This window comes from Equus asinus, chromosome 21, assembly GCF_041296235.1.
Source record: "Equus asinus isolate D_3611 breed Donkey chromosome 21, EquAss-T2T_v2, whole genome shotgun sequence".
Taxonomy (NCBI): domain Eukaryota; kingdom Metazoa; phylum Chordata; class Mammalia; order Perissodactyla; family Equidae; genus Equus; species Equus asinus.
In genome coordinates this window covers 52760689-52774278 of record NC_091810.1, presented here as the reverse complement: position 1 = coordinate 52774278, position 13590 = coordinate 52760689, and the positions used below count along the sequence as shown (strand labels likewise).

The 13590-nt window shown below is 47.4% G+C and overlaps 1 protein-coding gene across 2 annotated transcripts in view; it reads left to right on the top strand.

Annotated features, from left to right (window-relative positions):
- LARS2 (leucyl-tRNA synthetase 2, mitochondrial) overlaps positions 1-13590 on the top strand; it is a 163832-nt gene that overhangs the window by 130226 nt on the left and 20016 nt on the right. For both annotated transcript variants that reach the window (XM_014852435.3, XM_014852437.3), the window contains exons 15-18: positions 4666-4766; positions 7667-7849; positions 9437-9606; positions 11785-11862. In XM_014852435.3, coding sequence (XP_014707921.2) covers positions 4666-4766; positions 7667-7849; positions 9437-9606; positions 11785-11862 — 532 coding nt within the window. The remainder of the gene's footprint in view (positions 1-4665; positions 4767-7666; positions 7850-9436; positions 9607-11784; positions 11863-13590) is intronic.

Sequence of the window (13590 nt, the reverse complement as noted above, 5' to 3'; positions counted from 1 at the left end):
CTTTCAAAAAAAAGACTGTAAAAGCGAGGCCTGAGGAGTGCAGCCTTAGGCAGACTTGCCGAGGGAGGGTCAGATGCTGGCAGGGTGCAGTTCTGTCCCTTCTCAGAAGGTGGCAGCGCTGTTCCTCTTGATAAACTGCGAGCACAGAGCAGGACTCCTGTTTCTTCCCCTGCCATTTCTGGAGGCTTAATGCCACTTGATGCTTTGATCATCCTATTCTTTATCTTTGGGATCCAGATTATTCCCTCCTTTCTTCCATCCCAAAGACTTCTTTTTTTATTTCTCTGAAGAGTTACCAAAGCCATGTACTCACAGTGAGATCCAAGAGGAAAAAACCTCAAACACAGGTTCAGGGACACCGGCACCTAAGACAGTAACAGCAGAGTCATCCTCCTGGCACCGAGCACAGCAGGGAAAGGTTGCGGTCTGTTTCTTTCGTGTCAGGCAGCAGCATGTAGAATTATTTGAGGAAGATTCCAATCTAAAAGATGAACTAATACTCAAAAACCTGCACCCTGAGTATGAGCACAGGTCAGCCCCATGGAGCCCACTGATGCTCAGTGATGCTCCATAGGGGATGCGGGGAGGCGTCCCTTCCTTGTGGAACACTAGCTCAGTTTGCTTTGTGCTTTTAAATGCGTGCATATCTAGTCTCTTCCTTCACCTGCCCAATAAAAAGTAGCCATGTGATTTTCTTCTTTTGTTTTAAAACTGTTGTTGTCTTGTTTATGTATTGAGGTGAAGTCCAGGTCCCACCTCAAATTGGATGGAAAGCAAAACGGCTTCAGGAGCCAGCAACAGCAAACACCTAGTGTCGTCTTCTTCCATCCTACCATCCATCTGTCTGTTCATTCACATTTGTTCAAGCATCCATCCGTGTTTTGAACATTTTTAAAGAGCCTGTCGCCCACTGGGCTCAGTGCTAACTGCTAGGCATAGAGGGAAGAATGAGAGAACAGTCCTTGCCAGGATGGCTGTAGGGCAGGGGATGGACCAGTATTTGTGACGTAATCACAACACAGCCTGGTCACACTCTTCATGATGGGGTGTGCCAGACCCTGCGGGACACAGAGGAGAGCCCGGAGCTCTGTGAACGGGACTGTGTGCAGGGGACAGGGGTGGCCACCAGCAAAGGGAATGCCTGAGTTCAGTGGTGAAGGGTGAGTCCACGTTTCCCCAAGAACCCAGGCTGAGATGGGCATTCCTGCCAGAGGGTACCCAGTCCCGGGGAGCCTGGCACATTCTGGGAACAACCAAGTGTCCATGTGACCTCTGTGAGGAGCAAGTGTGTTTAAGTGAGAAGACACCAAAAGGTAGATGGCGGCTGATGCTAGAGAAAACCGCACTCTCAGTGTCTGGGCCGCAGTTCTCTGAGCTTCCTGAGGAAAATGCGGGCCTGGGTCCCTAGGCTCAAAACTCCAACCTGCCCTGGATAGGGCCTGTGTGGCCTGAGGACACAAGGCTTCTTGTGGCATCTGTGCCAGCGTTCCTGAAAAACGGAACCACAGACACTGTTGCTCCTTCTCCAAGGTGCTTCTCTAGTAAAGTGCAACATAAGATCCAAGTGCATGATTTTTAAATGATTTCTCCTATCTTTCTATGTAAAGGACTCACATTTTCTGGGAATCTTGCTGGGACGTGAACTGTGGCACAAAGAGACATCATTCTGCCGCTTGTGACTTTGCCAGGATGTCTTGGGGGAGGTGGAAGGAAGGCAGTTTTGTGACTCAAAAGAGTTTATTATTAGGATAAATTTTAGAGTGTGAACAATGGTGTGATTACTTATTTTTGTGCACACACATATGTGGAATTTCTTCCAAATTAACATGGTAGTGTGCTGGATGCGCCCTGTAACACTGAATGACACTGAATATTTTTTTCTTTTAGAGATTGGTACCTGAGCTAACATCTGTTGCCAATCTTTTTCTTTTCTTCTTCTTCTCCTCCTCCCTCTCCCCCTCCTCCTTCTCCTCTCTCTCCCCTTCTCTCTCCCCCTCCTCCCCCTCCTCCCCCTCCTCCTCCCTCTCCTCCCCCTCCTCCCCCTCCTCCTCCTCCTCCTCCCACTTCTCCCCCTCCTCCCCCTCCTCCTCCCTCTCCTCCCCCTCCTCCCCCTCCTCCTCCCTCTCTTCCTCCTCCTCCCTCTCCTCCTCCTCCTCCCCCTGCTCCCCCCTCCTCCTTCTCCTCTCTCTCCCTTTCTGTCTCCCCCTCCTCCCCCTCCTTCCCCCTCCCCCTCCCCCTTCTCCTCCTCTCTCCCCCTCCTTCCCCCTCCCCCTCCCCCTTCTCCTCCTCTCTCCCCCTCCTCCCCCTCCTCCTCCCTCTCCTCCACCCTCCTTCCCCCTCCCCCCTTTCTCCTTCTCCTCTCTCTCCCCTTCTCTCTCCCTCTCCTCCCCCTCCTTCCCCCCTCCCCCTCCCCCTCCCCCTTCTCCTCTCTCTCCCTTTCTCTCTCCCCCACCACCTCGCCTCCCAGTGCATAGCTGTATATTCTAGTTGTTGGTCCTTCTGGCTCTGCTATGTGGGATGCCACCTCAGCATGGCTTGATGAGGCATGCCATGTCCACACCCAGAATCCAAACCAGTGAAACCCTAGGCTCCCGAAGCAGAGCACAAGAACTGAACTACTCAGCTATGGGGCCAGCCTGACACTGAATAATTTGAATGAGGTCTCAAGACTATGTGTTACAATTTCATTTGAACATTAAATATATTGTATCTTTTCCACCTCGTAAAATATCCCCCTCTGTCCCCAACCATCCCCAAACACACATGCACACACATGTACACATGCATGCTCATAACAAGATTTTAAAATACAAAGACCAGGAATCCTTTTTTCCTAGCTGACCGTCATGTCTTTCCCAGTCAATCCCTTTGTTCCCCTCCACTCCCCAGAATCCACTAGAAACTTTCCTTTGAACCATCTCTGTCCGCACAGCTGTTATGACAGGAACCACACAGTATACTAATCAGAGGCCTGTCCAGAGGCCTTACTCAGTGTCAGAGTTCATCTAAATGAGACAGCCTCGTATGTGGAATAAGGTCCTGTTAAGTTAGCAAAGCCACCTCCTACCTACACCACTAGAGCCAGGTTTGTGGCCTGTTTTGGCTCTTTGAAGTCACTGGTGTTTTGAACCTCTCAATAAAAGCCCCCCTGTGTAAGTGAACTTGAAGCACCAAAGGATTTGTATGCTGAGAGGGCTGTCGTGCTGCTGGTGACGCTCGTGGGGAACATCACTCAGTCTCCCGCGTGTGGACATTCCCACCGCGGTCTTTGTGAATATGAAATACGTACACGTTATCAGCAGGCGTCTCCACAGATCGCTCTTCGCCGCTGGAATAGCTCTTGCTCCCATGCTTCAAAACTGAGTCAGGTGGATTCTTCAGAATAAACTATTTAAAATCTGAAGTAAAGTAATTTCAGTATGAGGGTCAACCTCTACTTATCCTCCTCAGAAAAAAAGTTCATATTTCACTATTTAGCCAGTAAGCGTGTGACCAAAACTACTTTTTAAAAAATAGACACCATAAATAAATTATAAAACCATCCATCCTATAGAATACTAAATAACTTTAAAAATGAGATAGATCTATATGGACTGTTGTGGAAAAATCCATTCAGATTGTTAAATGAAATACCACAAAGTAATATGTACATTATGATCCCATTTATTTAAATCCAAAGAAAAAAATCTGTTAAACCATGTACCTGTATATACGTGTTTGTATGGAAAAAGCATTAGAAAAAGTCTCCAGACTTTTCCAGGGTTAGTCACCAAACCATTAATAAAAAACGCCTCCTCAGAGAGGAGGAGGCCTAGAAAAAAGGGGGTAATGTTTGAATTTGAACTGAAAGGGTATATTCATATGTAATTTGTATGATTTAAAAAATTTAAAAGGAGGCAGGCCTGGTGGCGTAGCAGTTAAGTTCGCACGTTCCACTTCGGCGGTCCGGAGTTCGCCAGTTCGGATCCCAGGTGTGAACGTGGCACCGCTTGGCAAGCCATGCTGTGGTAGGCGTCCCACATATAAAGTAGAGGAAGATGGGCACGGATGTTAGCTCAGGGCCAGTCTTCCTCAAAAAAAAAAAATTAAAAGCACTGTAAGCAGACACTGTGTGTAAGGTTAAGGAGTCAAGTACCCTCTTGAACAGAGCCCCATTTAGACCTCCGTGTCCTCTTGAGCCCTTCCACACGCTGGACTCAGCAGGTAGCTGATGTTTGTGTGGTTCTTTAAAATTCACAAGTATTTTCCTGTAATCATTTCATTTAATCTTCCCAACGCCCCTTTGAGTCAGATTTTTATTACCTCCGTTTTACGGATGAGCACACCAGTGCTAAGAACAAGTAAGTGACTTGCCTGTGTCCGAGAATTCATTGAGAAGCAGAACTAAGGTGCAAACCCAGGCCTTCCAGATCTGAAGCGTGGTGCTCTTTCCACTTCACCGCCATGGAAAATAGTTAATACCTGCTGATTTGACTTAATTTTCTTGTCTCCTGTTTATAAGGAGCCATTTGTTCAAGTTGGGTGTACAGGCGGCATTGGTCAGCCTACCTGTTTTCAGAAAGGACAATGGACTGAATCCATCAGCTGGTCAGGTTTGTATTGCTCTTTTCTAGATGCTTCGAATCCCAACCCCACCAGTTGTGTTTTCCTGTTATCTTTTCCCAGAGAGCCTTTTCATAAGCTGCTGGCTCAAGGCCTTATCAAGGGGCAGACATTTCGCCTACCGTCTGGACAGTATGTACAGAGAGAGGAAGTAGATCTCACAGGTAAGAATGGCCCATCCAGGGACTCACAGAGAACTAAGGCCAGGCCTGAGAGCCATTGAGCAAGCAAGTATACACTGCAAGGCCCTGGCTGGGGGCAGAATCCAGGAGAGGGACCTGCTGGCCTGTTGGTCTCGAAGCCTCAGCTTGCTCTGGGCCAGCACCCTCTGAAAGCTGGGCTGGGGCTGGGGCTGGCTGTCTGCTCCTCAGCCCCATCCCCATCCAGCTTGTGTCAGTTCAGCTTCTGGCAGGGTTTTCATTTGTATATAACATAGAGGCTACTCAGGTATGACCTCCTCTCCTAGCCTGTGTTTGACAGCCCGTTGCAGGGACAGAGCCCCTGGACCCAAGAGACATTCTTCCAAGACTGGGGTACTCCCAGTCTTTCTCCCCACTGGTCTAGAGGGCATTTCAGAACTCGGGGGCCACCACTGTACTTACTCCCACAGCACCCCAGAGTAGCTGTCTGGCCCTCACCTGGTAGGGACCTCTCCCGGATTCCCTGGACTTCCCTGCTCCCCCAGCTTTCCCAAGCCTTTTCCTTCTGCTCTGTTTTCACTCATCCTCAAAGATACTAGTTCCTCCTGCCGGATGTTTAGGGGGCGTGGTGAGGATGGATCATGTGCACCCGGCATACAAATAAACAGCATGTTAGAAAGTGGGGAGAGGCAAGTCTATGGAGGCAGCTGTGAGAAACCCCCAGCACTCTGGCCATTACATTTTGAAAACCCGGTGCATGACGGGTGAGATGCGGTAAACCCAGCAACCCTTACATGGTGGGCAGACTCCCAAACCAAACACTGGAGAGAAGGTTCCGGTGGAAGCAGTCGGTGGAGTTACCTAATTAACACAGTGATATATCAGGGTTTGGAATGGGCACTCTGGTCTATGGGAGAGCAAGAAGCTGGAGAAGCAGGAATTGGCATTGTTTCTCCAACATAGGCCAGAGGGGAAAGGAGCTAAATCCCGGGGCAAACAAGTTTCGGCTGGTAGTGAAGTACTCTGTGTTGTGGGCAGGGCTGCCATGTATAGCTGAGCAGTTTGTGTACTGCTCAAAGGCACCCAGCCAAGGGGTGAGCAGAGCCCGAAATCCCAGCCACTTGCCAAACTGTACACCTCAGGGCCACGTCTGCCAAAAGAGGGCACCTGTTTCTAACTTCTCAGCTCCTCTGCCCAGAAAGATGCCTTTTTCCTAATTCGCACAATAGGGCTATAGAGGCCTGCTGCAGCCTGGAGAGGGTGTGTGGGGTAGGGAGGCAGTGGTTCCCTGAGCCTCACCACAGCCAGCATAGAACATCTTCCAGGACTTCAGTCTCTCTTTGCTCTGATGTCTGGGGCCAGGCCGTGTCATGGATGTCGTTTCCCTTCCTATGCAGACTGGCACCCTGAGCGAACGTACTTGGACCGGCAAGGGCAGGCCTCCATCTACTTCGTGGGTGTGCCTCTTGTGAAGTCTAGAGTTGGTTTTTAGGTAGATACACCATCCATTGGGAGTTTGGTTGCTGTTGGAGTCAGGGATTATTTGCCTGGAAGAAACAGAAAGCCACCCAAAGGTGGGTTTGGCACAGGGATATAGGGACATCACCCAAACTCCACTGCAGGAGGTACACTCGGGCCTCCCGGCACGGAGGGAGTCACCAGGCCACTCCGGCCTCCTCTTTCTCGAGCCTCTAGTGTCTCTTCCTGCTTCTGTCTGTTCTTCTGCCTGATCCTTCCTCTGCCAGGCTTGAATTCAGCTCCCCCTAATTCGTTTACAGAGTGACCTTGAGGAGCCACAGTGCCAAGTCTTGCCCCATCTCCCTAGGACCTTATAGTTCCAGTGCTCAACAACATCGAAACAGTTTCCATCTCTAGTTCCAATTCCTGAGAAAGAGGCTTGGCCTGATGAGATGTCCTTCCTGGTCCTAGCCACTGGAGCTTGGCAACAAGGTCACCTCATCCAGACATGGCCATTGAAGGCCTCCTCCATCAGCACCATCTGGACCAGTGGTGTGTGGGTGAGGCGGAGACGTGTCAAAGAATGTGGTGTGGCAGGCCAGCACCGCCAAGGGACGCACATTTAGTGTGAGCCCAGTGAGTTAACTCCATGGGCCCCAATAGTGCAAGACCATGTTTTGGTGACTATGGCATGGACGGGGGACCAGGCCTCGAGGTGAAGTGACCTTTCAGGGTACTTTGCTGCTCTGAGACCCTGACTAGTCAGCTGCCAGCTTCCAGAGGAGACCCTGAAGCCATAAACAAAACAGCAATGTGTGCGAGTCTTTCTTATCCTTTTTTACTTTCATTTTTTGTATACAAGTAATTTACTTTTATAAAGGGGGAAATTTCTTCATCATGTTTTGCAGTGGAGAAAAAGCTGGCACAGCCCATTACAACTAGTATATATTGATGAAAGGAAGATTTGTGGTGGGACATGGCCCTCATTTATTTAAAAACAAAAACAGGGGCCAGCCCTGTGGCCAAGTGGTTAAGTTCACGTGCTTAGCTGTGGCGGCCCAGGGTTTCAGGTGGTTGGGATCCTGGGCGCAGACATGGCACTGCTCGTCAGGCCACGTTGAGGCGGCGTCCCACATCCCACAACTAGAAGAACCTGCAACTAAGATATACAACTATGTACCAGGGGGGATTTGGAGAGATAAAGCAGAAAAAAAAAAAAAAAAAGATTGGCGACAGTTGTTAGCTCAGGTGCCAATCTTTAAAAAAAAAAAAGAAAAAGAAAAAAGAAATAAAAACAATTTTTATCATATACTATAGAAGGAGAGAAAGAGGCATATTAAGTGAATTGGTGAGATTCTTCAAATGGACACTCGTAGTTGCTCACCCAGTATTTTCTTATTGAATACAGTGTTATAGAATCAATTCAGAATCCCACATACCATACCTGTGAATTTTTTGGGGTCTAGGTTCTGTTCCTGTTCATGCAGAAACAAAAGAGAAGTTGGAGGTGACGTGGGAGAAGATGAGCAAGTCCAAACACAATGGGGTGGACCCCGAGGAGGTGGTGGAGCAGTACGGCCTCGACACCATCCGGCTCTACCTGCTCTTTGCCGCCCCTCCTGAGAAGGACATCTTGTGGGATGTGAAGAGTAAGTCCCTTCCCCTTACTGGCCTGCCTCCTTTGGGATCCGCCTCGGACGGTGGAGGAATCTGCAGAAGGAGATGTCTGTGCTGGAGACAGTAGTGGAGGAGCCTGGGAATCAGCTCCATGAAGCGAGGAGTAGTTTGTCCAACATCCTGTCCCATTCCTAGACCAGTGTCCTCAGCTGTCGGGGAGCCTCAGAATCATTTGGGGAGCTCCTTGTGATTGCAGACTCGCAGTCTCACCCCTGCCCTGCTGACACAGCCCTCAGCATGGGGCCCAGGAGCCGGCCTTTAACGAGCCTGTGGTGTTCTGATGCGGGTTCTATGAGGACCCCACCTTGAGGACATTTCCTTGTAGACAGACCAGCTTCCATGCTACTCCTGGGCCTACTGTAGTCCTTTCTTGATCTCCCCAGAAAGGTTTTTTCTAGAACAGTGTCATCATCCCTCACCAATCTAGAAAACCCCTCCTGGGGCCTGGTTCTGATGTTACCTGTGACCTCTTCCGTCACCCACAGCAGCCTCCAGAGCCCCCTCAGGGGAGATTTGTCTCTCCAGGGTTGTTTAGATCTAAAATGGCAGGAGGTAAAATAATCTCGGGTACCTGGATATCCTAGACTGACCTGTCCAACAGTCATTCCCTTTTCCTTCATGTGGTCTGCCCCAAGTGGTATTATAGGAAGAAAAAATCAGATGCCTGGGATCACCATTTATCTCAACATGCCATTTCTAATGAGATGCGTGGTCACAGATGCCAGTCCTAGAACCAGCGGCATTCGAATCACTGGGGACTTAGAAAGAGCAGACATTCAGGTGCGGGTGCTGGTTCCCTACCCGTCTCTGAGGGATGGGCTCCAGGAATCTGTTTCTAACAAGCCTTCCAGAAGGTCCTGCTGTGTATCCAGGCTTTAGAATGCCTAGTCTAGAGACAAAGAGTAAAAGGCCTGGACTGGACCCAATTCGGCTAGCCATGTGACCCAGGGTCACCATTTGAAGCTGTTCAGCTTCTCGAGAAGATCAGATTAGCAACTAGGTTTGATGACTGTGTTTGAAATATGTAATACACACACATCCAGTGAGGACAGGGATGTGTTAAAACACCTCATGCTGTACAGCAGTGCGGCTCCAAGTGTGGTCTGCAGACCACTGCTGCTGCGTGTTCCCCATCCACGCGAGATGAGGAACTTGCGCCAGGGTAAGTCACCTGTGTCTCCAAGCACGTTGTTAGTTCCACGGACATTTTTGTCACAGCAAGCTTTCTTAACCGAGGAGGCAGGGCACTGATACATATCCTGGCCCAAGCTTCTAAGCTCGTCGTAGGCCAGTGACAGTTGGCTGGCAGCACGTTGCTTAGCTCTACCACCCGGTGCTCTGCATACCCGAAGCTCTGAGAGATGATGGAGTCAGTCCTGCTCTGAGTTCCCACACACTGGAAGCCAGGGAGGAGCCTTCAGCCTGCCTTTGGAGAAATCCATCAGGGCACCATGAAGTGTCTCTGAAATTCACCAGTGCTCTTCCTTCTTAGGTATAACCAAATCACTCATTCTCACGTGTCTCTCTTTCTCTTTCTCATTTACCAACACTGAACCCAGCTGACGCTCTCCCCGGGGTGCTGAGATGGCAGCAGCGTCTGTGGTCCTTGGCAACCCGATTCATTGAGGCCAGGGCTTCTGGGAAGGTTCCCAGGCCTCAGCTGCTGAACGATGAGGAGAAAGCCGAGGCCAGGAAGCTCTGGGAATACAAGAACTCGGTCATCTCTCAGGTCAGAAACTTTCCGGGGGCCACTGGTTGTTTCTGTAACGGAGCACTCGTGGTCTGTGTGGGCCACCTTGCCTTGGGGTGGGCCACTCTGGGTCTTCTTCCTTACTTATTTGGGTGGCCCCACCTGCCTTGATTAACTATCTTACTACTGTAGACATTTCACCAAGGTGGAGCAACAGTACAAACGTTCTAATGGAAAGAGATGCTCGCAGAACATGACTCCCTCCAATGAGATCTCCCGTTTGTCCATCCCAGATCTCAGGAAGCTGTCCACCTTCCATTGTTTCCATATTTAACACATCCAGGCAGAGAACCAAATTCAGAATCACGCTGATGACGCACCACATTTGTTACGTTAATAGAAACAGAATTTTAGAGCTGAAAGGGGCGTGAAGAGACTCTCCTCTTCATCCTCCTCATTTTACAGATGGGGACAAAAATGAGGCACAGAGAGGTTAAATTTCTTGAGGAAAGTCACACAGCTAGTGAGGAACTGAGCAGAGACTAGCATCCAAGCTCCCTGGCGCTCAGCATAGCAGAGACTTTCCTGCTCAGTTACTTTGTTATACAATATCCATATGAGTTACTGTGGGTTAATCTTTGCAGATAAATGGTTTATTCATGTTGGCTTCTTAGAGAATAGTATATTATTGTCTAAATCATTTCAAAAGATTCTTCAGTGATAACAAATCCCTTTAAATTTTTTTATCCAGAAGTCCACTATAATATAGTGACATTTGCCTTTATAGGAACTTTGTGAAAAAAATGCCATATGTTCCTTCTTTGAAGGAAAGCATTTAGGAAATCTGAAGCCTTTTTTAAATGGGTACCAGATACCCTAAATGTTCCTTAGTCTGATTTTTTTTTTTTTAAGATGTGCTGATTCAAACTTGTAAAGTCTGCCCAGGTCACTTATCTAGACTCTGATAACTGATGCCCTTGAAGGCTTTTCCTCTCTGGGTATAACCTGAAGTGGCCCTGGGTCCAGCATGGTCTCATTTGGTGACACTTCTTCAGCTGTATTTCCGTCCTGTGTGTTCTGATGTGGAGAAAGGGAGCTCACAGAACTGAAGTCAGCGACCTGAGTGATGCTGAAGGATTGTTTTCATACTGCATATTTTCTCTCTGGATTTGGCAAATTCTTCTTTTCTGTCAGATAATAGAATTGGGTTATTTCAACAAGTTGGGAACTCTTGACATCTTAAAGATGTGTTGTTTTTCTATGTTCTTGCCCATGGTCAAAATTGAAAAGCGCACAAACAGGAGAAAGCTGACAAATCATATTAGTGTTCTCATGTGGACTGTATGTTTGAAAGTACAGCTAACCTCATCCCACGTGCTCGTAGTCTCCTTTGGACCAAAGTCAGGGAGCCGTGAGAAGTGGCAGCCTTCACCGCATCTCCTGGGGGCTGTTCTTTGATGTGCGCTCGGCAGCGGGTCCTGCCTGCCTGCTACAGGAGCCAACACCGTCCCAGATAGGGGGAAGAGGGCAGTCTCTAATGGTGGAAACAACACTGACCTTGATTTTAAAAATCCTCGTGCTGATGACACATAGTGATTACAGACAGTCCCTGATTTACAACGGTTCAACTTATGATTTTTCAACTTTAAGATGGTGCAAAAGCGATATGCGTTCAGTAGAAGACATACTTAGAATTTTGAATTTTGATCTTTTGCCTGGCTAGCGATGTGCAGTACAATACTCTCTGGTGAAGCCACAGCTTCCAGTCAGTCATGAGGGTAAACAACTGGTACACTACGACCGTCCTATACCCATCTGACCCTTCTGTTTTTCACTTCCGGTACAGTATTCAATAAACTACATGAGATATTCAACACTTTATTGTAAAATAGCCTTTGTTTGGATGATTTTGCCCAGCTGTTGGCTGATGTAATAATGTCCTGAGCAAGTTTGAGTGAGGCTGGGCTGAGCTTTGATGTTCGGTGGGTTAGGTGTATTAGGTGCATTTTCACCCTCTGATATCTTCAACTTGCAATGGGCTTATTGGGATGTAACCCCATCGTAAGTCATGGAAGATCTGTGCTTGAGATAGTGAAAACATTTATAAATCGCTCTGATTGCATTCATTTCATTTCACATTTTTTGGATAATTCAGTTTTGTTGTGGACTGCTTAAAGGAATTTTGAAGAAAGTGAATAATTCAACATTTACCAATAGGTGACCGCCCATTTCACAGATGACTTCTCGCTGAATTCTGCGATTTCTCATCTGATGGGACTCAGCAGCGCCCTCCTGGTAAGTGGCCTGTCTGCCCTCATTCGCTGGTAGCAGAGGAGGGAAGGTGGCTTCTAACCCTCTGGTGAGGTGGCCTTCAGGGTCCCAGGTGGGGGACAGAGAGCAGCACTGCAGCGTCACCTCCTCAGTGTGGCTCTGTTATCTTAAAGAAGCATTTTTTCCGTAGTCACAGCCTAATTTTATAGCTAGAAGATCCGTAAAGATTGTCTGGTCCAAACCCCCTCCCCACGACCCCCTATATTTTGCAGATGAGGACACCAAGGTTAGATGGCGTGTCCAGTTGATGAGTGATATATTCAGGAGCAGACTTGGGCCTCCTTGTCTTCTAGCTCTGCTCTTTTCTTCATGCTGCCACTCCCTGATTTCCTGAATGATCTGTGATACCCCCTTGGCATCTTTAACATTGTACATCCATTTAATGTAGATGGATCAGATTTGTTCTCACAGAAAACAAAAATCAGCCTTTCAATATAGACTCATCTTCTTGCTACAGGTGACTGTCATTTTTCTTGCCAGGGGAAGGATTTGTCAACAAATGGAGCTTAGGCAAGTGGTCAGCTGTTTGGACAACAAAAAACATGCGTTAAAACTATTAACAAATGCTTTTTATAATGAAAGACTCTCCAAACTTTAAGGACAGTGGAAGAAATTTACAGATTTGACTACATAAAACTTACCATTTTTGGTAGATTAAAACATGCCGTATTAAAAGGTAGATAAAAACTAGGAAAAACATTTATAACAAATATGTCAGGCAACAGGCTTAATGTCTCTAATATATAAAGAGCTCTTACATATTAAAACGAAAATACTTAGCCTAGAAATGATCAAAGGATATGGTGAAAAGTCACAGAAGATGAACTAGAAATAGCCAATAAATTTGCAGAGAAAAAAAATCTGCCTCACTACTTATCGTGAATTGCAAATTTAAAATGAGATGCTATTTTTTCAGCTGTCAAATTTGCAGAGTCTTTACCCTGACTGTTCTCCATGCTGTCACAGACAGTGAGATAGGTTCTCAGGCACCAGCGATGGGTGTGGTTGGTGCAACCTCACCAGGAGGCACCCCAGCTGTGAGGTCGGTAGGTAGCCCTGGGGTTGTTTATGTCCTTTCACCATTGGCAGGGCATCCACTGGCAGATGATTAGTAATCACAGAGACTTGGAACCCCAAATGTCCTCCAATGGGGAAATGGTGAAATGATTTATGTCATATCAATAAGAAGGAAATGTGCCACCACCCTTAACATCATGTCTTCCAAGATCCTTAATATCAGAAACTGTTCACGACATAACGTTAAATACAAACACAATACAAAAGTGTGCATGTGGTAAAAACCCCCATCATGAAAATGTTTTGTGTCTGAGTGTGTATATTCATATATTTTTGCGTTTTGGGAGACTAGGATAAAATCCACTGGTTTTTTTTCTGGGTGGTAAAATTGTGAGCGGTTTTATATTTCCCAAATTTTCTGTGCTGAGTGTGTGGGGGTTTTTCAATCATGAAAAAGAGGCAAATATAGAAAAATTAAATTAAAAAATGAAGTTTCTACTCCCCACCAGCTAGTTCTTTTCACAGCCCTCCCAGTAGACTTTCTCTGTACCCTTACCCATGAAGTTATATTCAAATCTCTTAGGCGATTTTTCAAAGATCAAACTATAATGGAAAAACTACCTTCCTCCTGAGCCCTCCACTCTCCCAGCACCTCCACGTGTTCAGCAGCCTGGA